Source organism: Balaenoptera acutorostrata, chromosome 20, assembly GCF_949987535.1.
Source record: "Balaenoptera acutorostrata chromosome 20, mBalAcu1.1, whole genome shotgun sequence".
NCBI classification, from domain to species: Eukaryota; Metazoa; Chordata; class Mammalia; order Artiodactyla; family Balaenopteridae; genus Balaenoptera; species Balaenoptera acutorostrata.
Genome location: NC_080083.1, coordinates 1,529,181 through 1,556,199, shown reverse-complemented (window position 1 = coordinate 1,556,199; position 27,019 = coordinate 1,529,181). Strand labels below are relative to the sequence as shown.

The following is a 27,019-nucleotide window of genomic DNA, read 5'->3' as shown; positions in this document are numbered from 1 at the left end:
TGGGGCGGGGAGGATCACGCGGCTTTCTCTCACTGCCCCTCGGGATGGCTCTGATTCACACCTGAGAAGCAGGAGGCTCCCAGGCACACAGGCCCGCATGCCGGGAGCTTTCTGGCGATGCTCTTGTGGGGCGGCGGAGAGAGGCTGGGGCGGGGGGAGGTGGGCGTGGAGACTGAGAGGTAGCCTGAGTTCGTCTGAGGCTGGCTTGGAGATCCAAGTTCAAGCGTGCCTGTTTCCTGGCCGCGCTGGGTGACCCCCCCTGAGCCTCTCGGTGAGCTTTGCAATGGCAGAACCTTTCCAGGCTGGGATGTGAGGGATGGCGATGGTGCGGTCCCCGGGGTGGGAGCGGAGCGGAGCGAGTCCAGATGAGGGTCGTTTGCCTGGGCCGGAGGAGCCTCGGGCGTCGTCGGACCTCCCCTGGGGCGACCGCTGCCGAGCTGTGCAGTGTGCCGGCGTGGGCAGCCACTCGGCTGGCACACTGACACGCGTTCTGAGAAGGGGTCTCGCCACTGGCAGACAGCCAGGCCATGGCTGGTGAGCCGGTGCTTCTTCACGCTTCCATGGTTTCCAAGCACATTCTGAGATGACTGATAAGGCCTGCCTCGTGAGCTGTGTTGAGGAGGATTCTGAAGCCAGGTCTGGGCTCAGGAGAGAGCAGTGAGTGCTCAGCAGTTTTGTCCTGGCCTTGGCTTGTGGGGCGAGGTATTTCTAGCGGAGTCTAACCCTTTCACTCTTCTGGGTCCGCTCAAGACCCGAACGGTGGCTTTGGGGACCGTCCTGGCGGACAGACAGGGGCCAGGGGAGCTCTTGGGCACAGAGCACAGAAGTGGGTAGGAGCTGACAGGGTGGCCATGGCTTAAGTTTCCAGAAAGGTGGAGTCCCTGTCCCCCGAGGGGGCTGGCCGGGTCGGATAGCCTGTGTTGGGGAGCCTGGCTCTTGGCCTGGTCCCAGGCAGCTCTGGGGCTTCGGGTTTCTGTTCTGTAAAATGGAGGTGGCGAGGATGAAAGCTGTGAGGATGGAGTCCGGTGACTGAGTGAGGAAGAGGTGGAGGAAGCGGGGGAGGGGCCTTCCCAGTTTTCAGGCTGAATAACCCACACCACTCCTGCTGTGGGGTAGGAGGGTGCTGCTGACGTGGGCGTCTGGCTGGAGGTCATGGGACCCAGTCCCCCGGGAGGGCCTGGTGGGATCCCATTACCCAGCCTCCTCTCCCTTTTTAAAAATGGGGAAATTGAGGCCCTGGGTGGGGACTTGACCTGCTGTGCTCGGGCTCCTCCCAGCCCCCCCATGGCCCTGCTCCCCACCAGGAGTAAGACAGAGGCAGATCCCAGATCCCAGACTGCACGGGAACCGCTGGAGAGTCTAATCTCCCCCAGACAGAAAGACAGACGGCCTGGCCCAGTGATGGGGCCAGAGAGGGGAGCCTGGGGCCAGGCTGGGCACTGGGGCCGCCTCCCTGCGTCTCTCATCTCTACGGCCGGAGCCGAGACCCAGCCACCCCCTGCAGTCCCATACCCCCCCGTAACCTAATATGCTCCCCACGAGAGCCCCCCAGGATTATCGGCATCACCTGTGTAAGGTGACAGCCAGGAGGAAGTCCGTCCCAGGCCTGAACCCCGGTCTGTGTGGTCCCAGTTGGTGCTGTCCTGCAGCCCCCAACAGGTGGGACAGGTGGGCACTGCCCCCTGCTTTCATCCCTCCTAGAGGGGGCTCACTGATGCCACCCCTGCCCACGCTCAGACAGCAGGGAACCACAGGCCCAACAGGAGGGGCCTCAGAGGCCAAGTGCCTCCTCTCGGACGGGGACACCAAGGGCGGAGGACGGGGATTTGTTCACATCTGACAGCACCGAGGGGAGCCAGTCCCCTGCCTTCCAGCCTGCATCTTCCCTGCCATGTTCATCCTGGGGCCCACGGCCAGTGTGGGGGGTGTGTGTATGCGGGCTGCCCTGATAACCGTAGGTGCTGTTTATTGAGTGCCAGGCACTATATAATCTCGTGTAGTGTCATCTGTTCCATTTTTAAGATGTAGTAACAGAAGCCGCACTAGTTAACCCCTGCCAAGGTCACCTGGTTAGCTCTCGGGTGGAGGGGTGGGGAAGGGACCAGACCTGTGTTGTCCTCAGACTCTAAGACAGGTCCCCTGCCTGTCCTGCCCTGGCCTTGGCAGGATGCGGTAAGAGGCAGGGCAGGGAGGGGCAGCTCATCCAAGCCAGCTGCAACCCTCCCATCTCCCCTGCTCTGCTGCTTCCCAGGCTCGCAGGGGCCGGGCTGTGACGCTGACGGATGCTGACAGGGTGCTTTGCCTGGGCTGCCCGCCCGTCTGCCGGGAGCTCTCCCTACCTTATCTCTCCCCGTGAATCACCTCCTTCCCCCTCACCCCCGCGTCCTCCTCTCACCCCCAGTACCAGTGCAGGGACAGTGGCCCCTCATACCCCCTGGGATGGGGATCCCGCTGTCCAGCTGCCTGGACAAGACGCTGGCCCCCTGCCCACCAGGGCGCCTGGGCTGGGACTGGTGGTGCTGAGTCAGGGCGGCCCAGCCCACTGCCTCCTCAGCCTGGCCTGTCGTCAGCACAGCGGGCCGACCCTGGGGCAGGGAAGTGACACAGCACACATTCAGCCCGTCCCGCCGGGAGCGGCTGGGTTCCCGTCAAGGCTAACGCTGAGTCCCCCCATTTCCCAGGAGATTAGAATGGAACTAATGGGCCACAGTGCCAGGAGCCAGGGGTGCTGGGGTCAGGTCCCTGCTCTGCCTCCACGGCTGTGTGACCTGGCACAAGCCCCAGTCATCCCATCTGTAAAATGGGTATAGGCATTGAAGCCTCTTACGGATCCCTTCAGCTCTGACACCCTGCTGCCCTGTCCTTCTGGACTCCTCTGGGACAAAGACCAGTGGGTCCAGGGTCCAACTCCACCGGCTGGGTGGCCCTGAGCAGGCCCCAGAGATGGAAGGTCATCTGCTTGCCCCTCCCCCAGCCCCCGGGAGCCAGTGATTTATCCAGGGAAAAACCTGCCGTGGGGTTCCAACTGCATACCAGAGGCCGGGCCTGTAGCATCACGCCTACGCTGCTGCAGCCTCTGCAAGACAGGGGTGAGGCTGGACTGGGTTGGGCTGGGACTGGGGAGGGCCTGCCTCGGCCAGAAAAGGGGGTAGATGCTCTAGCAAGTTGTTCATGCAGGAGGTGCTAAGCAACCCCCCCAGGACCCCTTCACCAGGGACCCCAGGGGCAGGGGTGGATCGTGTGCGCGTGAGGAAACGGGGGGAGCACGAAGGAGAGTGAGTGGTGAAGGCTGGACCAGAACCCGGATCTCGTGCCTGCCAGGCCAGGGGCACTAAGTTTCTTGCCCAGGGCCACACAGCAGGAAGGGACTGGAAGCAGGTTCCACAATGCCCGACTGACCCCACGTCTCTCCTGTCAGGCCCCTGCCTTCCCGCACTGCAGTCCTGGCTCACGGCTTGGCCCCAGGAGAACAAAAGAGCTTAATGAGGCACTTATTAAATACCAGCTGTGCATCAGGTGCTGAGCGGGCACTTTATCTGCCTGGATCCTCCCAGCTCCATGGTGTGGGTACCGTCCCTTCCGTGCAGATGAGGAAACTGAGGCTTAGAGGGGCTCAAAGAGGGCAAATAACCTGTCACCAATCACTGGAGGAGCTGGCCCAGAGCCCAGCTCTGAGGTCTCTGAGCCCCCGTTTCTCTGGAGAAGCGGCGCCTTGGATGTTCTTTCTGAGCCCTGCCCGTCTTGGGAGCCCTGGAGCCTTGCTGCGGGCCCCCAGCTTGACTCAGGGCAGTAAAAGCACTTTCACGAGGCTCCTAGACTCTGGGCTCTGGCAGGGGCAGAAGTCTGACCACACCAAGGCCTGGTGAGCACAGGGTGATGGGGAGCCAAGTCCCCTGGGACCAGGAGGGGGGCTCTTGCCGTCCCCAAGCAGGCGGTACCAGCACAGCCTCGACGCCGTGAGAGGCCCCAGGGACACACTGGAGCCCAGAGGGGCAGCGCCCGCCCAGCCTCATGCAGCGGGTCTGGGGAGCACTTCCCAGCCCGGGGCCCCACCTGCCAGGTGGCGAACCGTCTGAAAACATAATCCCAGGGGTCGGCTCCCGTCCTCTCCCAAGGCTTCCTACCAGCGGTGTTTGTGTCTTAATTGAGTCTGGGGAGTCAGGAGCGGCTCTGCCAGCAAGGAGGGCTGGCACCTCTGGGCTGGGTGCACGCCAGGCTCCTGGGGCGCCCGGGCAGTAGCCCCACCCCGGCCGGCACTGCCCTCCCTCCCGCGACCCTGGGAGGCAGGGCCTGTCGTCACACTCGTGTCACCGATGATGATACCGAGGTTCAAAGTGGGCCAGGGCCTGCTGAAGGTCACACCAGAGTCTTGGGTGGCAGGTCTAGACTGAGCTCCTGGTCTCCTTGGTCCGGCAGGCTCGCCCTGCAGCCGAGGGTCCTCCCCCGGGACCAGCAGAGGCGGGCAGTCCTCTCAGAGGCCCCTGGTTCACCCGGCCCCTTGCCGCATGACCTCGGGCCTCACGTTCTTCACTTGTAAAATGGGGATTGGGCACTTGTCTTAATTAAGGCAGTAACAGTCATGAGAATGCTCAGCGCGGGGCAGGACCGCGCCCTATTGGGACCACGCCCCACGTCCAGGCAGGCCCAGCTGGTGGGCCGCACCAGCCTTCTTCCTGAGGTCCCGGTGATCCCCAGGCTCACGCCCTTCCCAGATTAAATGTCACGTGGGGCGGTGGTGGGAAGACAGTCTTTGGTATCACAGGACCCCGGCCTGAGCCCCAGCCACGTTGCCCAAGTTAGCCACTCCGCCTCTCTGACCCTCCGTCCTTTCCTCCTCAGTGCCACGTGATGCCAACACCTGCCCCAAAGTTGCGGCGGGGTTTACATGGAAAAAAAGCATGGTGTCTGGCACGGGTTCAGTTCTCTTCCCTCTGCCCCCATCCATAGCCCCATCCTGACAGCCTCTCCCTGGGAGTAGTCTGGCTGGAGAAGTGGTGAGCCCCCCATCCTGGAGGGGTTCAAGCAGGGGCTCGGGGGAACGTCCAATGACCCAGGAGCCTCTGCCCTGCCGGGCTGGCTCTGTGACCTCGGGCAAGTCCTCTCCAGGCCAGTCCCTGGGGGTTTACGATGCTCCATGACCTCACAGTGTCTGTTGCTCTTGGATCCTGGAGAAGCTGAGCTTTTAAACATTTTCGAATTTGTGATTCTGCGATTTTCCAGTTTGAAAATCCTTGGCTTGTGCCATCCTCTGAGACTGTGGGGTGGTCCGGATCCTGCGCCTGGGAGCTTGGAGGACTCCGAGGCCCCTGGGGGCTGGCAGGAAGAGGGAGGGGCTTCTCTTGTCTCATCCGCCGGGCACAGCCCTGGTCAGCTGACCCCATGCTCTGCGGCCTCTGGTCTCTGCAGCATTCCTGAGCTGTGGTGAGGAGGCTGCCTGTATCTGGGGAAGGTCAGAGACGCTGGGCAGGGCCAACGCCACTGGGCTGGGTGGGACCCGCTTGTGCTTCTTGACCCCTTCCCACTGCAGCTCCTTTAATTGGCCTTAATGAGGCTTCTGTCTTAGCGCAGAGGGAAGGTGCCAGAGCTGATGACTGTCAGAGGGGTGGGACTGCAGGTCTTCCCATCTAACTCCCCCTTGACTGAGGAGAAGGGAGGTGCTTTGCCACGGACCCCGCCGCCCGTAAGGTGGGGCAGAGCCCCGGGCACTGACTCTCCAGGCAGTGCTGATGGCCAGGGCTTAGTTTCAGGACCCAGGACGGGCTCTGGGAGGTGGTGGGTGGAGTCACAGCTAGAACCCCCTCCGATAGAGGAGCCCAGGAACAGGAGGCCTCTGCCACCAGCGGACTGTGTGGCTCTGGGACGGTGACCGCCCGCCCCCCGCCCCCCACCCGGAAAAGGGACGGCTGTACGAGCGTCAGCAAGCTGGTCCCGGCTTGGGTCGGCATCGTTACCACGAACACAGACTCCCTCCCCGTCTACCCGGGGGGCTGGGGCTCCCAGGAGGTCTCCTCCCCAGGCCTTTCAGGTCCTGCTAGCACCAGGGTGGGGTGGGGAGTGGGGCCATGTCTCCGTGTGGGAAACTGAGGCACAGCAGCCAGGTCTGCCCAGCCCTGCTGCTGGAGGAGGGGGCGGGGGGCAGGAGGGGTGCGCTCCCTGTCTCCGCTGCACACCCCAGTGAGCGAGGGGCAGCCTGAGCCCCGCTGCACCCCTGGGGCCTCAGCCCCTCTGTCTGTGCAGGGGTGGTGACGACGCCAGTGCAGGTCGGCCTGTGTAAATTCTCTCAGCATTTGTGTCCCTGAGGAAGTCCTTATTTTCGTCTTTGGTTTTGAAAGCTATTTTCACTGGGTAGGGAATTCTGGGTTAATCGTTTCTCCGTTTAGTTGCTCCGGTGTCCTCTGGCTTGTGTTGATTCTGAGACGTCTGCTTATCTTTGTTCCTCAATATTCGATGATCTTTTCCCTTCTGGCTGCTTTTAAGATTTTCTCTTTGTCACTGATTTTAAGTGATGTGATTATGATGTGCTGTGGTCTGTTTTCTTCATGTCTCCTCTGCTTGGAATTCATCGAACGTCCTGGACTTGGGGATGAACAGTTTCCATCAAATGTGGAAATGTTATGGCCATTTTTTTCAAATGTTTTTCTGTCCCCTCTCCCCCACCCTCTGCCTCAGGACCTTCTGAGACTCCAGTTACACATACTCTAGACCTGTGAAGTTGACCCAAGTTCACTGATGCTCTGATCTTGGTTGTTCAGTCTTTTTTTCTCTGTGTGTCATTTTGGATCATTTCTACTGATAGGTCTTCAGGTTCACTAATCTTTTCTTCCATAGTGTCTAATCTGCTATTAATCCCATCCAATGTATTTGTCATCTTAAATGCTGAATTGTTTCACTTCTTGAGTTTCAATTTGGTGTTTGTTTTAAAAAAATCTTCCATGTCTCTAAGTAACTTTTTGAACATATAGAATACAGTTATAACTGTTTACCCTTCTTTGTCTGCCAGTTCTAACATCTGTATCCATTCTGGGTCCACTTTGGTAGGCTTTTTTCCTCATGTGGATCATTGATTTCCTGTTTCTTTGTGTGTCTGGTAATTTTTGATTGGATACCAGACGTGATGAAAATTTTATGTTGTGGGAGTTTTGTTTTTTCCTTTAAACATTTTGCAGCTTTGTTCTGGGATGCAGTTCTTGGAAACAATGTAACACTTTTGAGGCTTGCTGTTAAGCTTTATTAGGTGGGACCAAAGCGTATTTGGTTCAGGGTAGGAGTTGGCAAACGATGGACCAAATCTGGTCTATGCCTGCTTTTGTAAAGAATGGAATGGAGATGTATGCATTTGTTTATTAGCTGTCTGTGGCTGTTTTCAGAGTTGAGGGGTGTGTCAGAGACACGTGGCCTGCAAAGCCTGAGACATTTGCTATCTGGCCTTTATAGAAGAAGCTCACTGGCCCCTGGTCCAGGGCCTGTTTGCCCACCGTGTAGGTCGCATCCTTCTGAGGATCCTCCTGTGTGCCCTGAGTGTTCGAGGGGCCTGCGCACTGGCCGCGGGGACATAAACGACTCCTGGTCCTGTGTGAGCGTCGGCCGTTGTTCCCGCTGCTCCTTTCCAGCGGGCCTGTCCCAGCCTCGGTGGTTTCTTCCTGTTCGTGTGCTGCTCGGTCTCCAGCTGAAGCCTCAAGAGGCAGCTCCCTGTAGGTCTCTGGCCTTTGCTCTGTGCAGCCCTTTTCTCTCCTCTGTCCTGAAAATTCTGGCTGCCAGGCTCTGAGCAAACCTCGTCTCCTCAACTCAGGGAGCCCACTGGACTCGGCCGTGGCCTGGAGATGGCTGGGGCAGTCCTGCAGCTGACCTCGCTCGTCTCCCTTCTGCCAGGGGTCATTGCACTTGCTGTGCTGCCTGTTGGCCGTGGCTTCATAGATTCTGCCTGGTGTTTATTGCTAAGGCAGGTGGGTAAGTGTAGGCTCCGTTATTCCGTCATGGCTGGAAGTGGGATCCCAGGTCTTGAAGGCACTGTCCCCACCTTAGGACAGTGTGCAGCATGCCCTATGTGTTCCTGTGCGTCACTGCCCTCCAGCTGGCACAGAGGGAAGCAGGAGACGCTGAGGTGATGACCCCCGGCCTGTCCACCCTGTAGGCACTGTGGGTCAGTGAGGAGGCAGGAAAGCCACCGCTGCTGTCTGCTGAGCACGGCTCCCGGGAGGACAGTCTGGAGCCCATGCTGCCACCGTCCTGTGTCCATCTGAGCCTTAGGGTCAGACAGACCCAGAGATGCAGACCCACTTCCTGCTTTTCCAGGTGGTGAAAGTGGCCCAGTGAGTGCCAGGGACTTGCCTGCTGTGCACTGTGTCTGCGGTGACCTCTGGGCTCCAGGGCGGGTGGGGTGTGTCTCTCTCCCCTTCCGCTGCGGAGCACTGTGAGGGGAGAGACCCCGGCTGGCTCCGTCTGGGCCTCCTGCAGGCATCTCCGTGGCCTTGGAGGGTGGAGCAGGCAGGACAGGTACAGAGGGAAACTGCCCACGCCGACCTGGGTCTCAGGGTCCGGGCCTTGGGGAGACGGCATGCCACTCGGTGGGTTGCTGCCGTTTTTCCAGAAACACAGACGCGGCACTTGCTCGTGGCAGCATTTGAGTCAGGGTTTGGAGGATGAGAAGGAGTTACTGGCGTGGAGGAGGAGAGGAAGGCGCCCGGCCCGGAGGACTGTGTGTGCGGCTGAGGCGGGGTGTGGGGTGTGTAGGGAGGGGCCGTAGGGTCAGAGCCCCTGTGGGGTCAGGGCCACCGGGGCGAGATGCTGCTGCAGATGCTGGGCCCGTGGCCAGCGGTCTTCCAGCTGCGTGCAGACCCCTGGCCACCTCACCCCTGCGCCTCGTCCCCCAGCCCTGCTCTACCCACTGGTCCTGTGAGTACGCCTCTGCTCCAGGACGGCTTCTGTGGTCATGGGGGAGGGGTGCCTCTAAAGCAGCTGTAGGGGCGCCGGAAGCCTCAGGCTGAGCGTCAGCCTGGCAAGGCGGGAGCCCTGGGTTGGTGGTGCAGAGAGAGGTGGGGCGTGGTGGTCAGAACTGCCTCTCCCAGACCCCTAGACACAGCCAGGTGCTCCAGCCGGCCCAGACAGGCTGTGCGGGGCACCTGGGCAGGGCACATGGACTCAGGGTTCCCTTGGCAGGGACAGCCTTGGGTATCACGTCCACCTTCCTCCCCATTTCACAGATGAGAAAACCGAGACCCAGAGAGGATGCAGCTCACCCAAAGCCAGACCCCAGCCTGGAGCCCGGAGCTCCAACTCTGTCCTTGCCTGGGCCCCGGGGAGGAGGGGGGCACCCACTCTGGCGCCCCTGACCCCTCCACCAGCACCAGCAGCAGGTGTTACAGGGCTTCAGGCTGTGTCTGCTGGGGCGGCAGCCACAGGTGGGGGGGCGCTGCCCCATGCGCTGGAGCCCCCCAGGAAGCCCCTGGATGATGGAGGTGCGCGTGGCGGGGCATCACCACGAGTCCGTCACCTCACTGCCATCACCTGGGGCCGGTCCCCTCCCCTCTCTGTGCCAGCGTCTGCATCTCTCACGGAGGGGGGGGGGGTGTCCACCATCCCAAGGAGATTTGGGGGATTCTGGAACCATCAGCAGGAGGATCGGTGGGAGGACGCAAAGAGGCCACAGAGCAGCCCCGGCTGCACAGAGCGAGGCGGGGGTTCGGGACCCACGCAGGAGGCAGGGTGCAGAGGCCGCGGAGCTGTTGATGGCGGGGTGGGGGGAGGGAAAGGGAGGTGTGGGCGCCGCTGGAGGGGCACGTTTTGGGGGCCTGCGCATCCAGCACACCCCCGAGGGACACACGGGGAGGCCTTTGGGTCCAAGGCACGTTGAGCTCAGTGCCGACGCCAGTCCCTGCCTGGGCCCCTCTGCTCCGGCGCCACCCGGCCCCGCGCTGTCGGCCCCCTCCCGGCACGGCCGCCCTTCCATAGCCCCCCCACCCTGCTGCTCTGTGCGGTGAGAACCAGGAGGGTTGTCATGGGTGTGTGGTCCCTCCTGGTTCTGTGGCTGCACCTTTGAGAGGGCTTTCACGTCAGTCACGCACAGGGACCACTGGACTCCCTCCTTCACTCGGGAACCGGGCTGGGGGGCTGGTGCTGTGACGCCGGGCCTGGAGTTCGGGACACACACCTGCCTGCCGCCCCGCCCCTGGGAACCGGGCATTTGGTCCGGGTGCTCACACGGACAGAGCTGGTTCCTGCGGTGACGAGGAGAGGGCCTCAGGCTGCCCGCCTCTTGCCCGGTGCGGTCTCCTGACCCACACGGGGTGGGACAACCCTGGCCTTGCCCGGGGCCTCCGTGGGATACGTGTGGGCTGGCGTTGTCCTCCGGGCGGGACTAGTGTCTTTGTGCTCAAGCCGCGGATGTGTGAGCTGGACAGACCACAGGAGCGGGCCAGGCGGACACCCCATTTGGCAGATGGGGAAAGTGAGGGTCTAGGAGGGGCTGTGGCTTGTCCCAGGCCATTTGGCACACTCTGAGTTGACAAGCACTCCCAAGGCCGCCTTAGGCCGGCCACGCGCTGGGCCAGGGCGGGGGTGCTGTCTTTGACGACCTTGCGGAGTCATGGGAGAGCCGGGCCACCCAAACAGGTAATTAGGCAAGGGAGTGAATCCCTCCGTGCCTCAGTGTCCTCGTCCGTAAAATGGGAGTAAAACCGGTGCCTCGCAGCGTTTCTGAGGACTGGACGAGGTGGCGGTTGTCGGGCGGAAGGCTCTGCGGGTGGGGCGCAGGGCCCTGGGTTCTAGTCTGGAGTCTCTGGCCCCAGGGACGGGCACGCAGGGCTCGAGGCCTCTGAGAGACCCTGTGGCCCCCGTGGACAAGCCGCGGGGCCCCCCCTGGGAGCACCAAGCCCCCTCCTGCCCCAGCTCAGCTGGCACCTGTACAAGCCCTCCTTTGACCCTCAGCACCGAGCCCAATGCCTAGGACCCTGGGGGGCTCCACCGTGGGGGGCAGGCCCCGGCAGACCCAGCCCAACAACGGGCGGCCTGGGCTGGGCACCCTGCCTGCCTGGGCGCCGCAGGGAAGGCTCACGTGGGGTGGGTCTCGCTGGGGCAAGTCCCCGTCTGCCACGGTGGGCAGAGCCTGGAACCAGGCCTGCTCCCACGAGAAGCGTGTCGGCTGAGCCGTCTCCAGGCTGCCACGTGAGGCTGTGGCCTGCAGGAGGGCTGGAGTGGCTGTGGGCTTGTGAGGTCCAGACAAGAGGGTCCCTGCTGTCACCCCTCCCCTACCTCGGGGTCCCGTCACCCTCGACCGGTGGAGCCCAAGGGCGTTGTGAGCCCACCAGCTCTGATACTGTGTCTCATCTGTCCTCTCGTCCACCACCTCAAGCAAGCTCTGGCCTTTGCACATGTCCTGGGACATGGAGCTCACTTCCTCGCAAGACCCGGCCGATTTGGGGTCAGAGAGCGTACCCCCTGCCCTAGTGCTGCCGTCCACCTCCCTGCGGCCCCTCTGCCACCGCAGCCGCTGCACAGACTGTACCTGCTCCCCCTGCCCTGCCCGAAACATCCCTCAGAGACTCAGACAGTGAGCTGTTTTTCCCCAGGGGCCAGAGAAGACCCTGGGCCTCACCACCGGGGAGCCCTGGCTGGTCCCACATGAGAAAGTTGGGCCTGGAAAAGCTAGGTGTCTGCTGAGGGTCACACAGAGACCCCGTCCGTGGAGGGCAGGGCAGGGAGGAACCCCCAGAAGTACCCGCTTTGGTGCCAGATGGGTGACCGGCACCAGCAGGGGCCCGGGCCCAGGAGGAGCCCAGAGGGGCCTGCAGGGGCCAGCTGGGTGAGCTCACGGGAGTGTGCAGGCACGTTCCCGGCAAGCCCCAGGCCACCCGCCAGGTCACACTCCTGGCAGGGGTGGGGGTAACCCTGGCTCCCTGGCAGGCCTGGGTAGGTTCTAGCCTGACTGTCCCCCGCTTGCTGTGTGGCCCAGTGCACGACCCCTACCCGCCTCTCTGGGTAAGGCTCCTCTAGGGGGTTCTCAGACCCAGGATGGGGCCCTGGCGCCAGCTTTGGCGGGTGGGAGGGCTGGACGTCTGTTCGGGTCAGCAGCGTTGGGCCCTGGTCTGCTGTGTTCCCCTTTGCTGCCCAGTGGGACGGGGAGGGGAGGGGAGGAGCGACACTGAGGGCCAGGGCCTGCCGGCCACTGAGCCCTGCCAGGCCCCCGCGCCCGCTGACTACCCCACTCCCTGGCCCTGTGCTATGTGTGCCCCTTCCTTCCTCGTGCCTTGGCTCAGGCCAGGGCCCTTGCCCACCAGGCCTGGGCATATCGCTGCCCGTGCTAGGCAGTGGCTGGGCTGGGCTGGGGTAGATGTACTCTGACCTCTGGGGCCCCACCCTGAGCCAGTGCACAGGCTGGGGGCAGCTGTTGTGGCCCAGGTGTGGTCAGGTGACGAGAAGAGCACGTGTAGCGGTCTGGGGTGTGTCCAGACCAGGAGAGGTGGCAGTGAGGGAGCCTGTCCAGGGACCCAGGGGTGACCGCGGTGGGCAGCCCGGCTTCTGCCTTCCTCCCTGCCGTGGACACATCTGGCCCATCTCAGCATCCTGGGGTAGCAGGCGGAGGGCATGGTGTGGCCTGCCCGGCTCGGGAATGCAACCCAGGAATAGAAACAGGGCACCTGGCCAAGCCCTGAGCCCCGGGAGGGGCGAGGGCTGCCCGGGGGCTGGGGGCGGGGGCAGGCGCTCAGATCTCAGGACGCGCACCCTTCCCACTCCTCCCGCGCGCCTCCTGCAGCTTCCCCTACACGTTCCTCGCCTGGGTTTTGTTTTCTGCGGTCTTGTGTTACGGAAACAGCAGCCTGCGAACTGTGCCCCTCTCCATTCCCTGCTGCCGGAGAGTCCAGCCTGTGCCACCCACTGGGCATCTCTACCCTGAGTGTCGATCCTACGCCTGCAGCTTCAGGGCCAGGAGAGCCGGCACTTCCGTCCCAGTCTCGAGGCCGCAGGGAGCAGGGCCAGGGTGGGCACCCGAAGAGGGTGGCGGGCGCGGGAGGGCCAGGCGTCCCGGCGAGGCACCTGTCTCCCTGGCCACGTGCCCTGATGGCCCCGGTCTCCCTTCCTGCTCACAGGTGATCGCTGTGGTCATGGACATGTTCACCGATGTGGACATCTTCAAGGACCTGCTGGATGCCAGCTTCAAGAGGAAGGTGGCCGTGTACGTCATCGTGGACGAGAGTAGTGTCAAGCACTTCCTGCACATGTGTGCGCGGGCCCGCATGCACCTGGGGCACCTCAAGGTGAGCCGGTTCCTCATTCAGTCGGTTGACAAACACCTGGAGCGCCTGCCTTGTCGGTCCTGATCTGGGAGCCTAGAGTTCCGTGTCCTAGAGCCGCCCGCCAAGTGGTCACGCGGCCTCTGCCTCAGTGCCCCAAGGGACAGGACGCTACCTGTGACCAGGTGCTGAAGCCCACGTGAGGTGCTCCTTCACAGGTGTTTCGAAGCAGCCCGTGCCGCAGTGGTTACCTGTCTTGGCTTGCTCGCCTCCAGTGATAGGGTGTGCAACCCCCGGCTCTGGCAGCAAGCCCCAGCTGGCCAGCTCCAACTCCCAGGAAGTCCTTTCTTGGTTTTAAACCTAAATCTGTTTCTGTATAATGTCCACGCACGGGCTTTAGGATCCGGCTCCAACGGAGGACGCTCCCTTGGGCTGAGGTCAGGGAGGCTTTCTTTGGTGGCTGCAGAGTTGAAATGGACTTGAGGAGTGAGCAGAGTAGAAAAGGGCTTCCAGGGAGGGACACCGGGGACAGAGGTGGAGTTGTCAGGTTGGGCCTGGGTTCTCAGCATTGCTTTGCTGTGTGTCCTAGAGCACGTCACCTCCCCTCTCTGGACTCTGGGATCTCATTGGTCCAACAGAGGGGCTGAAGACCCGTGTGGCTGGGCTCTTCTGCTCAGACACCCTGGCATTTGGTGCCTTGCTTGGGGGGTGGAGGGAGCCCTCCTTCCGCCCAGCCATTGCTTGTCACCTACTTTGTGCAGCTCACTCCCCAGAGTACAGATCAGTATGCGTAACGACAGCTAATACTTCCACAGCTCCCGTCCCAGGCACGTGACATAGTTAACTTAGGTACGCTCACGGCAGCCAGTGGGAGGGGGCAGCCGTTCCACTTTACAGATCAGGGGATGCAGGCACTTGCCAGGTGTCACTCAACGTTAGTAAGCGAGGATAAGGCGGGTGGGGGCCAGCACCGAGCGCTCTGGCTGAGCACGGCCTCCGACGGGTCAGAATTCCTCAGGGCAACGCCAGCCTGGTTAACAAGGGGCTGGGCTCCCGCGCCTGTTAAGTTGTCGGCATTGTCAAGTGATGCCCAGCCCAGCTGAGACCTTTCAAGTGGGTGTGAGCTCTCTGGGCTGCGAGTCTCTGGCTGTTGGGACATTTTTATGTGGCCTCTCTGGTGGGTTGACCCCAAGCCCCGTGCTCGCCCGCTGTGCTGCCCTGCCTGCCGTGTAACTAGCACCGAGAGCCAACTCCCGGGGCAGACAGCTCAGGCCGGGAGGCCCAGAGTGTGGAAGAGGCATCTTTCCAAAGGTGACTGCAGGGGCCTCAGCCGTGTGGGCAGCAGATCACAGAAACTCAGGGCTCTCCATCCAGCCCTCTGCCGTGCCCAGGAAGAGGCTGACGGGCCCACTCCCCCTGAGCCCCTGCCCCATGCCCGGTGGGGACCCTGCACACCTCGCGTCCCTCTGCCCACACGCATCCCCCCGCATGCAGACGAAGAGGCAGGGAGGGGGCTTGTCTGTGCTGAGCGGGGACCCAAACCCTGCGTGGCCACTCCAGAGGCCTCTTCTCAGTGGGGAAACCCAGGTGCCAGGCTCCTGGGAGGGCTCCGCCAAGTCAGGGCTGAACCTAAAAGCCAGCGACGGGAAGCTGGCACAGACAGGGCTACACACCCTTGGTGCCCGGTGCCCTTGGCTGAGGCCACATCTAACAGCAGGGCCGCCCCGGTGCTGCCCGCACAGGCTTCCTGGCTGCCAACCCCCTGACGCCGGGCCTACCTCTCTGAGCCTCCAGGGCTTTGTGACCACAAGGACGCCTCACCGGGTTGTTTGAGGATGAAAGCAGAGGAGACAGTGGCTGTAAAAGTGCTCTGAGCTAAGGAGAGGCACACAGTTGCGGCAATAACAAGAGTTTATATAAACCCCGGGCCCTGGGCGGAGGGCTTGAAATGAGGCTACAGCTCGGGGCATGGAGGGGGTTTCTGGCCCAGCCTGCCCTTCTCACCACCTCCCTGCTCTGGTGAAGGTGGCAGGTCCACAGGGTGAAGTGCCCAGGAGCCTGACGCTGTGGGATGGCCAGGCGTCTTCATGGGAAGGAATGTGTGACCCTGGCCACTTCATTCTCACCTCCGAGTCCGCCCACTCCCAGCCTGGGCAGGTGGCCAGAGGCTCCTGTGGGCCCAGTCCTGGCCAAGTGTCACCTTGTCTAGAGCCTGCCTCCCTGCCTGCAGGCAGGCTGGGCCCAGACCTGTCTCGGGAGCACTTCCTTTGCTGGTAATCCCTGGGCCCGCCCTCGGCGTCCACTGCCCCTGCCCAGCTCTGCAGCAACCTGCCCTCAGGTCGTGTGGGCTCAGGGTGTAGGTTGTGCCTGGTGGGGTCATACTTGTGACCAAGGGGGTGCCGGGCGCCAGGAGCCAGGCCTCGGCCCCAGCTCTGCCCCTGCACTGTAACCTTAGGCAGAGACACTGAGGTTTCTGGGCCTCAGCCTTCTTGTCTGAAAAATGGGAATATCGTCATTTATTCGGCAGGGCTGCCGTGAAGAGTCAAGGAGGCCACGTTGGGGCAGGGCACTCGGTCACGAGCTCCCTTCCTGTCCTACCTGCGGTTGGGGCAGCTGCGGCCCCTCCCGTGAACCCCCAGCTCTGGTCTGAGTGCCAGGGGGCTTCCCTTCCCTCTCTGAGCAGTGGTCTGGCTGGGGACTCCCCCAGTCTCCCCCTCAGGGCAGCCCCCCAGCCTGAACCCCTGAGCTCACACAACACATTCTGGAAACAGCTGCAGTATCGCTTGGGTCCCTCCCAGTTTCCAGGTGAGGCGGGAAGACAGGCACCAGCACCTCCCCGGCGCGAGGTCCCCAGCCGTCCCGAGCGTCCCCACCTGCCGGCTCAGCTGGGCCCCGACTCCCCCAGGCAGGGAACGTGGGAGCGAGTGCCCGTACTACACACGGGAACGGGCCTTGAGAAGACGACCCAACCCTCATCCCAGGGCCCAGGGCAAGCCACACTTGGGGGTGACACCGGGTGCTGAGGGATGCCCAGGGCTGGTGGGAGCCAGGCCTCGAGGCTCGCAGCTTAGCACGGGACCGGAGCTGTGAGCTGCCTGGCTGATGTGAAAAGCTAGTCTGCTTTGTGCAGCTGAACTGGAAAAACCAGCAGCCACTTGGGCGAAGGCTGGACCCATTGCTGATGAACAAAGAACCCCCAGGCAGTGTGGCCACGGGAAGGCGCTGGGTGAGTGAGGGTGTGCGGATTCCGGCTCATGCTGGACAGGCCAGCACTGGCTCCGTTCTGGTGCCCGGGCCTCCTCCTCTCCCAACCTGCCTTCTCTGAGCCTGGCCTGGCTCTGTAATGGACTCAGGGCACTGCTTCTCAACATCTGGCAACGTCCAGAGATGTTTTTAATGGCCGTGACTACGAAGGTGCTACTGGCATCTGGTGGGTGGCGGCCAGGGATGCTGTTCACAGCCTACAATGCACAGGACGGCCGCTAACAGAGAACCACCTGGCCCAGAACGCCACAGAGCCAAGCGGCCTGGCCCAGGGGGAGAGCCAGGAGCCCCCCAGCCCTGCCCTGTCCCCTGCCCCCAAGGGTGCTTCCCATCTCAGCTTCACAACAGCCCGGGGCAGGCCAGGGTGAGTACTGGTCCCCCTACCCCATTACAGAGAGTGAAACAGGCCCTTTAGAAGAGAGCAGAGGTTGGCTGGCACACGGGGACACGGCTCTCTGTCCCTGACCTGGCGTGATCTTGCTGTCACCGCTCAGGCCTGCTCAGGATGGTCTCTGGGCCTCCCCACTCCTCCTCCGGCCCAGAAGGTGCCAGCAGACCCCTGGAGGGTGAAAGAGCCGCCAGGGTGCAGCTGCAGGCTGTCCTCAGTCCCAGGGGGCTGGACCCTGTCCACTGGGAGGCCCTGGGGCAGGTCACTCCTCTCCCTGAGCCGCCTGACCATTGCATACGGCCGACAGTCCTGGCCTCCCCGGGCCTGAGTCCACACCATTCCAGATGTTCTCCTGTCCTCAGTGTCGGTCCCTCATTGGCCCCCCACCAGCCCCCCGAGAGGAAGGGATCACACCCCCGTCCCACTGCACGGCACAGCCCCTCTCGTCCCCTCTAGTTTAGGGAGCAGCCGCTGAGTGCTGGGCCCCTTCCCGGCCCCTCCCCCGATGCACTGAGTCTTCACAGCAGCCCTGAAGCCGGGGGGTGGGCAGGCCCATTTCACAGACGAGAACCCTGAGGCGTGGGGAGGCCAGGTTGCGTCCATTTGCACCAGGACTGGAGCCGTGTTTGACCAGAGCTCGAGAGCGACCCACCCGCTCCAGTGGGGGCCTGGGCTTGTCCCGCCGGCTCCCGCCAGCCCGGTGTGAGCACAGGAGGCCCCGTGGAGGTGCGGGGTGTGGTGCTGAGGCTAACCCAGCCCTCGTGCCCACCACGGCCTGGCCCTGTACACGCCTGGGGCAGAAGCACCCTTGGAGCAGATGAAGCTCTGCCATCCTCCCCAGATGTCCCCTCAGGGGCGATCACTGCGCCCCTCACATGTGAGGACATGAGGCTCCAGAGGGTCTGGGGACTCGCCCAGGGGACCCCACTCGCCCTCCCCCTGCCTGCCGCGTGCTCTGCTTCGGGCGTTCCAGGCTCAGAGACAGTGCGGCTTTGTGGGATCCTCCACCTCCGCTGGCCCGAGCCCTGGCTCCTGAGACGTTACCTCATCTGGGCCAGGCCCCACGGGGCAGTGCCACCCACGAATAAACAGAAGCTGCAGAGCTGGGCTGCGGTCGGGCACAGGTGACAGGGGAAGGCCTCACAGGATTTTGCTCAGAATTCTGGTCCCCAAGCGTGCTCCGCATTCAGTACAGTCACAGACACTAATTGTCCTGGGCCTCAGCCAGCTTCCTGCTGCGCAGGCTGTGTGCAGACAGGCGGCTGGGGAAGGGCGGGCAGGGGAACCAGCCTGGGAGCAGAGGCTTTATCTGCCTTCCGGGCCAGGCCCCACGGCCAGGCGGGCATCCGTGGGACCTGCCCCTCATCCCCTGTGGGTACTGCCCTGAGGCTGCCCCAGCTGAAAGGTCCGGGACCCGTCACAGACGGGACGGGCGCAGGAGCACCCAGGGCTGTGGGCTGGAGTGGAGATGGCCTCCAGTCCTCTCTTTTCTCCCCTCTGCCCCTGCCCGGACTCAGGCCCACGTCCCTCACGTGCAGAAGCCCTCCCTGTCCTCTTCCTGTGCCCCCTGTGCGTTGCACGCACGTTCCCCGCGGGACGCTGGAACTGGACGGCTCCGAGCCCTCACTCCCTGCCCTAAGCCCTCTGTAGCTCCCTGCTGCCCCCGGGCCCCACCAGGCCCCTCAGCGGCCGTAGGGTCTTTCATCGGCATCTGTCTGGGCCCGCTCTGCTGGCTCCTTTGCCCGCCCCCCTCCCCCGAAGCCCTCCCATGTCTGAATCAGGCCTCTGTAGTCCTGGGTCTGGGGTGCTGCGTCCTCTTCCCACCCGACCCGCTCTTCCTTGTCGTTCACACGTCAGCCCAGACGCCAGCCTTCCCGGGAGGCGCCCCACGGCTGGGGTCGTTACTCATCTGCTTCCCCCTCTCCGCCAACGAGGCATCCGCGTCGCAGGCATGTCTGTGTCTGCGCCGGGGACCTCGGCAGGGGTCAGTGAACGAGTTAATAAGCTGGGGCCGGTGAGTGGGTGAGGGTCAGGGTTAGGGGATGTCGCAGAAGATGTAACAGACCAGCACCCCCCGTCGGCACGGACCCCTCCGGAGGGAGTGAGGCTCCCGTCACCGGGGCCTACAAGGGGTCTCTGTCCTGGGCAGGCGTCAGATTCACTGGGGCTTGTGTTAAAAATGGAATTCCTGACCCCAGTCCCCCTGAGTCGGACCTGGGGCAGCTGCGAGCCTGCGTCTCTAACACACTGTCTGGGAGGTGCTTGCACCCCCTGAGCCCAAGTCTGCTTCCTGCCCTGAGGGTCTACGTTGGGGTGCCCTCAGCCATCCCCTCGACTCTTGGGGGTCAGCCAGGCTTGCCCCGCCCATCCTGGGGTCCCTCCGCCACAGGCTTTTCCCACCTGCCCCTCCCTCGGAACGAGAAGCTCTCCTGATGAAAGGGGAACCAGCCCCTGGCCCACACACATCCACAGGCTTGTGCAGAGAGGGAGGGCCCTGATGTCCAGGGAAAGGCAGGAGGGGCCCAGCCTTGACACGGGCCGTGCTGGGTCTGCGTATGACGCCTGGGAGACCCCCTCCGCCTCCTGGCTCTTGGCTCCCCTTCCGTGGCTTCTCAGGGCCTTTCTAGCCTGCTCTTGAGCCAACAGTGCCAGCACAGGGAGGAGGGACGTGGCCATTTCCTGAACTGCTCCTGGGTCCCAGGCAGGGGGCTGGCCCATGGGGAAGTAGGGGAGTTTGCCGGGATCCCTGCCCACGGTGCGCAGGGCTGAGGGGGACAGAGAGACAGCGGTGCGGGGGAGACCGGGGGAGAGGCCTGGCTGGTCACCTGTCCTGGCAAGGCCACCGATCTGCCCAAGTGCACGACCCAGATTCCCTCCGGGCAGCCCCCTCCCCTTCCCAAGCTGCACAGCCCCCAGCCATCAGGGGGACCTTCCTAAAATGTGTCCGCATCCCCCTCCTGCTCGGGACCCTGCAGCAGCGTTCTCCAAGCTGGCCCGCACACGGGGCCTGTCCGGCTGGGCTGCCCTGTGGACCCCCTTCAGGCCACACCGAGACCATCCTGCAGCCCTTCATCTCCAGCCCCCGCCCTCCTCCCACCCCTTCCCACCTCGGCGCGTCCCCACGTGCACCGCCCCTTTCCCCAGGCCCCTCGGCGCTCCCCCAAATCCCTCCCTGAGCCCGGGCAGGGTGGTCAGTGCTGGGTCGTGTAACTCCGCCCCCTGTCCCCCGACACAGAATCTCAGGGTGCGGAGCAGCGGAGGGACCGAATTCTTCACGCGGTCAGCCACCAAGTTCAAGGGTGCCCTGGCCCAGAAGTTCATGTTCGTGGATGGAGACCGGGCCATCTGCGGCTCCTACAGGTGACTCTGGCTTTCTGGGGGCCGGGGGAGGGGCGGCTCCAGTTCCCAGCTGGTTTCTGCCCTTAATCCTGCCTTGTGACACCCCGGTTATTCCGGTTCACTGGTCCCCAAACTGCTGAGGTGTGAGTGGGGCTGGGCATGCCCGCACGCTGCCCACCCGTCTCGGAAGCAGGCAGAGCGAGGCTTTTATCCGTGAGACTGTTGTTCCTGCCTCGAGGTGTCAGCAGCCAGAGGCGGGGTGTGGGCCAGGCCGGCTGCGTCCTCCCAGGCCCACGGGGCGGTCACTCGGAGAGCTGCTCTCAGGGAGGGGCCAGGATGAGGACGGTGCGGTCTAGCTCTGCCAGCCCTGCCATGCAGGGGGCAGCAAGGCGGGGGCCATCCACGGCCACACGGGGTGGGCACAAGTCACTGTGCCGACGACCCCCGATGTCCAGGCTGCACACCCGCAAGGAGCTTGCCGCACAGGCGCTGCCCGAGGTCCCACACCAGGCCTGATGCTGGGGCTCGGGCCCCGTCCTCTGCCCCTGCTCGCTTCTCTTTAATCCCTTCTGTGGCCACGGTCTGATGGACGCTGGCCTGTGCGTGCACGGGGGTGGCGGGCTCGGGGCTGGGGGCTGCTCCCTCGTCCCGGGGCCCTGGGCCCTGCGCCTGACCAGGCTACCGCCCTTTGTTGCAGCTTCACGTGGTCGGCTGCAAGGACGGACAGGAACGTGATCTCCGTGCTGTCGGGCCAGGTGGTGGAGATGTTCGACCGGCAGTTCCAGGAGCTGTACCTCACGTCACACGGCGTCAGCCTCAATGGCATCCCCATGGAAAAGGAGCCCGAGTCTGAGCCCATCGTGCTGCACTCTGTGGTCCCACAGGTGCCCTCGGGCACCATGGCCAAGAAGCTCGTCAACCCCAAGTACGCGCTGGTCAAGGCTAAGAGCGCTGACGAGATCGCCAAGTTGTCCTCCGAGAAGCAGGAGGCCGCCAGGACCCTGGGGGTCCGGGACACGGCCCTAGCCGAGCTGCCGGGAGGCCTCCCCGAGCCGTCCCTGCCTATCCACCAGGGGCTGCTCAACCTGGAACGGGCCAACATGTTTGAATACCTGCCCACGTGGGTGGAGCCGGACCCGGAGCCCGGCAGCGACATCCTAGGCTACATCAACATCATCGACCCCAACATCTGGAACCCCCAGCCCAGCCAGATGAACCGCATCAAGATCCAGGACACGTCCCAGGCCGGGACCCAGCTGTGGAGGCAGAGCCAGGACTCCAGCCCCGCCCCCCAGCCCAGATCCCCCCAGGACGGGGTCCCAGCCGAGAACAGCCTGCCCCAGTGGGACGCCGAGCCATGTCCTCCTGTGCCCAAGCCCCGGACAGTCCCGGTGGCAGACCTGCTTGCCCAGGAGGGCGGCGGTGTTGGCTGGGCCCTGGAAACCCCAGAGGGGCGGGCACCCCATAACCGGACGGACCACGGTCTCCCCAGGACGGCAGGCCCAGGCCACGCCCCACTTCAGCGCCAGCTTTCTGTGACCCAGGATGACCCCGAGAGCGGGGGGCCGGTGGTGCCCAACGGGCTAGAGGAGGAGGAGGAGGAGGAGGAAGACGACGATGACTACGTGACCCTCAGTGACCAGGACAGCCTCTCGGGCAGCTCTGGCCATGGCCCTGGCCCCCGGCGGCCCTCGGTGGCCCCCTCGTCCACGTTGGATGAGTGTTCTGAGGTGACGGAGCGCTCGGCCACCCTCCGGAGGTGCCGCTCAGAGCAGGTGGCCAACGGGCCAGCCCAGCACCCCCGCCGACAGCTGAGCGCTCCCCACGTGACCCGTGGGACCTTTGGTGGACCCCCGGGTGACTCCTCGTGGGCCCAGGGTCAGGAGAGAGAAGAGGCAGGCGCTCTGAGGAGGATGCAGGCCCCACACCGGGCAGACAAGGAGGCACAGGTGGGTCGGGGTCCCTGCGCACCAGGGTCCTGGGAGCGCCTCCCCCACGCCTGAGCACCCAAAGGGGCGGTCTGCTGGGCAGCTGCCTCCCCAGGTCGTTACCCAGCATCCCACAAAGGCAACCCGAGCCAGCTACCAGGAGCCGGAAGGAAACACACTTAACACACCCAGAGGTTTCAGGGATGTGGTGTTACGTGGGTGGTCTGCTCCCTAGTTTGTGGATGAGGCGACGGCGGCGGCACAGAGATGTTCCTTCACACCCTGAGATCACACAGCAGTAGGTAGTCTTTGCCCGGACCTTATGTCAAGCCACCTCCGTGTCGATCCCTTTGACTGTGGCCCTGGGGACCACTCCCCTCCCCGCTCCCCCAGGCCTGGAAACAGCTTGCTTCTGTCCTTGACCTCTCCTCCTGGTGACCTCTGCACCCTGCAGCCAGCCCAGCCCCCAGGGCCCGTCCTACCTGGGAACAGCACGCGGCTGATCATGCCCGGCATGATGATCAGGCCCATGGGCAGCATCTTGAGGTAGCTGGCCAGGATGGAGCCCCCCTTGGCGTGGTTCAGGTCCCTTGCGGACAGTGACCGCTGCACGATGACCTGGGGGCAGGGGGAGGGAGTGAGCCCCAGCCTCCTCGGGATTTCTCCCCCGTGGGCCTCAGGGAGTGCGTGAGATAGGCGCTGTCCCACTAGCCCGAGACCAGCCTGAGACAACCGCGCCCACCCTGACACCCAACAGCATCCCCGCCAGTTGTCTGAGCACCTGGGGCCAAGGTTCTCTCCGGGGACTCAGTCTCCCCATCTGTCGAGGAGGGAGGGTGTTGGTCCTGACCAGCCCATCACCCTGGCAATTGTCAGGGCGGGAGGAGACCCTGGGTGGGTCGGTATCAGGGACACCCTCCCCACCTCCTGCACCCTCACAAGAGGCTGGCAGGCTCATGCACGTGCCAAGAGCAGACGCTGGTTCCAACTGTGCCGTGTCCCTGGCAGAGGTCCGGAGTTTTAGGACCTGGGTTTGGGGAAGCTTGCGTTTCAGTAATGGAAGGAGCTAGAAGCTGCAGCATGAGGGCAACTCCTCATGTAGCCTCAGGCAGCTCCTACCTGGGTCTCAGTTTCCAGATCTGCAGAATGGGAGGGGGGTAGTCGGAACTGATGGCATCTGAGATCCCTCCCAGTTCTGACACCATGATTCTACTTTTTTTAAAAAAGAATGTGGGACTTTAAACAGCTTTACTGAGACATGATTCACACACAGTTCAGCCACATAAAGTGCACCTCCATGGTTTTTAGTATGTTCACAGAGTTGTGCAATCTATAACTTTTAAATACAAGTATTTTTCCTTTGGTGTTCTGCAGTTTAAATCACCTCCTGCAATTCAGAAGTAGGAATTCTTTGTGATTTTAACTTATTTTCCAAACATGCGAGTTTGACAGGGAGCTCCTAGCATTTCCCTCTAGACACACCTCTTGGTGAAGCATTAATTACAGGGTGCCAGGGCAGGGCAAGCTCTAAAACACATGTTTCTCTGGTAGAGCAGGCAGGGATGGAGTCATTTTCAAAGCTCTCAGGGTGCAGCCCTGAATTGAATCCACTAGAATATCCCTTGGTGTCCATTGGGAGACTCCACCCTCCCCGGCTCATCCTCCAGCACCTTTTCATCAACGGGAGAAAATAACCTGGGTTTACATCAGAGCAAAGGGGCTGCCAGGGCATTCTGGGAAATAGTGGCTTGTAGCCTGTTCTTCATCAGAGGACCTCAGATGCTTTCTCTATGTGATCTTTTCCATCTTTTCCCAAGGTCTTACCTGGCTGAAGATAGTCAGTACTTAATAGCTGTGGACCTAGTGGGCCATGCTCGATCTAATGTCTGATGCGTAGGGAACAGCTAACATCCAGCGGAACAAACGCAGACGCAACACGTCAGGCGTAGGAGTGGAAACAGCCTTTGTTTTAGGAGAAACCTGTTTCCACCACTGTACTCGGACTCCCTCCACTTTCACAAAAGTGGTTTTTGTAAAGGCCAAAAATCGCGAGTGTCCATCTCAGAGGCCCTCAGTGCTCATTTGTGTTTAGGGTCCTTAAGAGAAACTGTCGTGTGCTTCTTCAGAGGCCCATCTAAATGTCTCAGAGAAAATGAGATGAAAGTTGTACTCCTGTAAAGGAGCTCTGGATCAGGGGTGATTATTCCTCAAAATTTAGGCTTCGGTGCAGTTTGTCTGTAATGTTCACCTCAAGATCCAACAGCGAAGGCACGCCCTTGGAGGTGTGTTCACTCGCACTTAGTGTGGAGCGCGGCCCCACAGAGGCTCCCTAGCGCTTGGATGCTGGCTGGACCGCGTCTAAAAATAGAACTCTGGGACTTCCCTGGTGGTCCAGTGGTTAGGACTCTGTGCTTTCCCTGCCGAGGGCGAGGGTTCAGTCCCTCGTCGGGGAACTAAGATTCCACAAGCCCCGTGATGCAGCCCAGGGGGGAAAAGAAAATAGAACTCTGACCTGCCCGGGAAGCCACCCCGTTATGTACAATAAACAGCTCTGAGAGCCGTGCGGGAAGGCTGACGGTTATCTCCAGGAACCGCTCAGGAGGCTGCACGACCACTGCTGTAACAATCAGCCCCAGGTGGCCAGGACCTAATTAATAACTGACAGCATCTCTAACTTTTGTCCCCTACTCGCTTCCTACCCCCACCAATCACACGGTCGCCCCATCTCAGTCACCACCTCCCGTGTCCCCAGGCTGCGGCCTCCCATCAGGGCCTCCCATCAGAGCCTCTGCAGAGCTCCCCGAGTTGTCTGCCTGCCTTTCGGCCTCTGCCAAATGCGAGGGACGGAAGCTGCCTCCCGTTTGCCGTAGCTCAGAATAAACTGCCTTTGCTTTTCTTTAAAAAAAAAAAAAAAAAATGACAGGGTGCCAGGGCTGGCGGCGTGGGGTCTGCAGGGCAAGCTGATTCCAATCCACGCCGGCTCCTGTGGCGTGCCCTAAGTCCTTTCCTCACTTTGGGCCTCAGTCTCCCTGTCTAGACAGTGAGGGGGTCAGACGTGCTTCTCTGTAGACCCTTCCCCTGTGATGTCCTGTGATTACAAGAGCCCAGGGCCGCGCTCCCCACGGGAGAGAAGAGTTTCCCTAAATCCCTGCGCGTCTTCCCTTATTTTACTCCGTGCTCTGGGCGGCCAGCCCCGGGAGGTGGGCGGGACGGCCGTGGTCGCCCCATTCTACAGCTGGAGAAGCTGAGGCTCGGGGCCCCAGCAGGCAAGGCCGGGGCCTCCCCGGCAGCGTCCTCCTGGTGCCTCTCCGCACAGGCCCCGCCGGAGGCCAGCTCCCTCTCCCCGCCCGGTCACTGGACCTCCCCGAACCGCTCTGTCCTCGCCCGCGAGATGTGACACGACCCCCGACCCGCAGGGTTGCTGCAAATCCTGGATGAGGCCGCGTGTGGACGGCCAAGCCCGTGCCTGGGTGGCTGGCCGCGAGTCACCAAGTTTAGGCGTCCGTCAGGGCCACCTCGGGGTCAGCTACGGCCCGGTGCCACCCAGGAGCATTTGGACCCCTTGGCTGTGAGATGGGGCCAAGAGAGCCCACGGGAACACGGGAGAAACGAGGTGACGGGGCCCATGCACTTGACACTGCGCCTGGCCTGCGCAGGAGCCTGGAAAGTGGTGGCCACTGTGAGGACTGACCCGGCTGCTGCCCGAAAGACAGCCCGTCTGAAACTGCAGCAGCGGCAGGTGACGAGAGGAGCACCGGCACCACGGGTGCGGGCGGGCCCCGGGGACCCTCTGCCCTGTGCGCCTCCCAGGGGTGTAGACTGAGCAGCTGAGGTCGGGGAGGGGCGTGGCAGCTCCCTGCCCACCGGGCCTCTGCCTCCTGTTTTATTGGATTTGTTGGGCTCTGATCGTCACCTACGCACCGTGGCTGAGCTGGGAGATACTGAGAAGTCTAAAGAAAATGAAAAGCGCCCGTGGCCCCAGCACACACAGCTGCCGCTTGCCGCTGACCACACCGTGGGTGTCCCGGGGGCTGAGTAGAGTCCTGCCAAGCCCCCAGGACCCAGTGGGTCGGTACCTGCGTGGCGGAGGTTCTGGTCCAAGGCCCAGCAGTCGCCCAGGCAGACCCAGCCTGAGCAGGAGGAGGATGGGGAGGGAAGGCTGAGGCCAGGCGTGGGCCCCCAATGCTGGTGGCACTCTGGACCCCCTTGGGGTCAGCTGCCTCCTTGTGTGACCTTCTTATCCAGGAGGCAAGCCCAGTCCAGCCCTGACCTCCAGGCCACTCACTCGGCCTTCATGTGAGCGCTGACTCACTTGGCCTTCATGGGAAAATCTGAATGCTGTCCCACCCAGAGACGCCAGTGCCAGGCCAGGCCACGCTGAGTGCGGAGGGAACGAGAGGTGCCCTGGGGTGGAGGGGCCCCGGCTGGCCCACAGGGCGGTCCAGACATCCCCCGCACGCCCTCCACCGCCGGCCTTTCAACCAGCCCCCCGCTCACCCAGGCCGGCGGCCCTCAGCCCTCCCAGGGGTGCTAGGCAGACACCTGTGGTGGGCGCAGCCTACAAGGGACTCTCCGGCACCATGGCACAGATGGGAAAACTGAGGCCCAGCCTCACAGGGTTTCTGGACCCTCCCAACCTAGACTGCTTGCCACTGTCACAGCCCAGGCAGGGTCTCCCATCCCAGCGAGCGCACGAGACACCCACGCTCGGGAGACGCAGAGCGCTCCTCGCCGGGCAGGCGCTCCATCCTGGGCCTCGGTGTGGACGGGGCCACCAGGCCTGCCTCGCAGGGATGCTGCCCCCTTCACCCCACAGTGACGGGCTGGTTCACTCCCGGGTGGGGCCCTCGAGGCCATGGGTCCAGAGGCGAGGA

General features: G+C 62.9%; 2 protein-coding genes across 5 annotated transcripts in view; one reads left to right on the top strand and one right to left on the bottom strand.

The window, feature by feature from the left end:
- The window catches only part of SLC5A10 (solute carrier family 5 member 10), a 54,956-nt gene that overhangs the window by 16,207 nt on the left and 11,730 nt on the right, over positions 1-27,019 (bottom strand). For all 4 annotated transcript variants that reach the window (XM_057535691.1, XM_057535690.1, XM_057535689.1 and 1 more), the window contains exon 9: positions 22,628-22,763. In XM_057535691.1, coding sequence (XP_057391674.1) covers positions 22,628-22,763 — 136 coding nt within the window. The remainder of the gene's footprint in view (positions 1-22,627; positions 22,764-27,019) is intronic.
- Positions 1-27,019, top strand: part of FAM83G (family with sequence similarity 83 member G) — a 29,115-nt gene that overhangs the window by 1,007 nt on the left and 1,089 nt on the right. Inside the window, exons 2-4 of the mRNA XM_007174135.2 lie at positions 13,083-13,250; positions 20,114-20,238; positions 20,915-22,166. Coding sequence (XP_007174197.2) covers positions 13,083-13,250; positions 20,114-20,238; positions 20,915-22,166 — 1,545 coding nt within the window. The remainder of the gene's footprint in view (positions 1-13,082; positions 13,251-20,113; positions 20,239-20,914; positions 22,167-27,019) is intronic.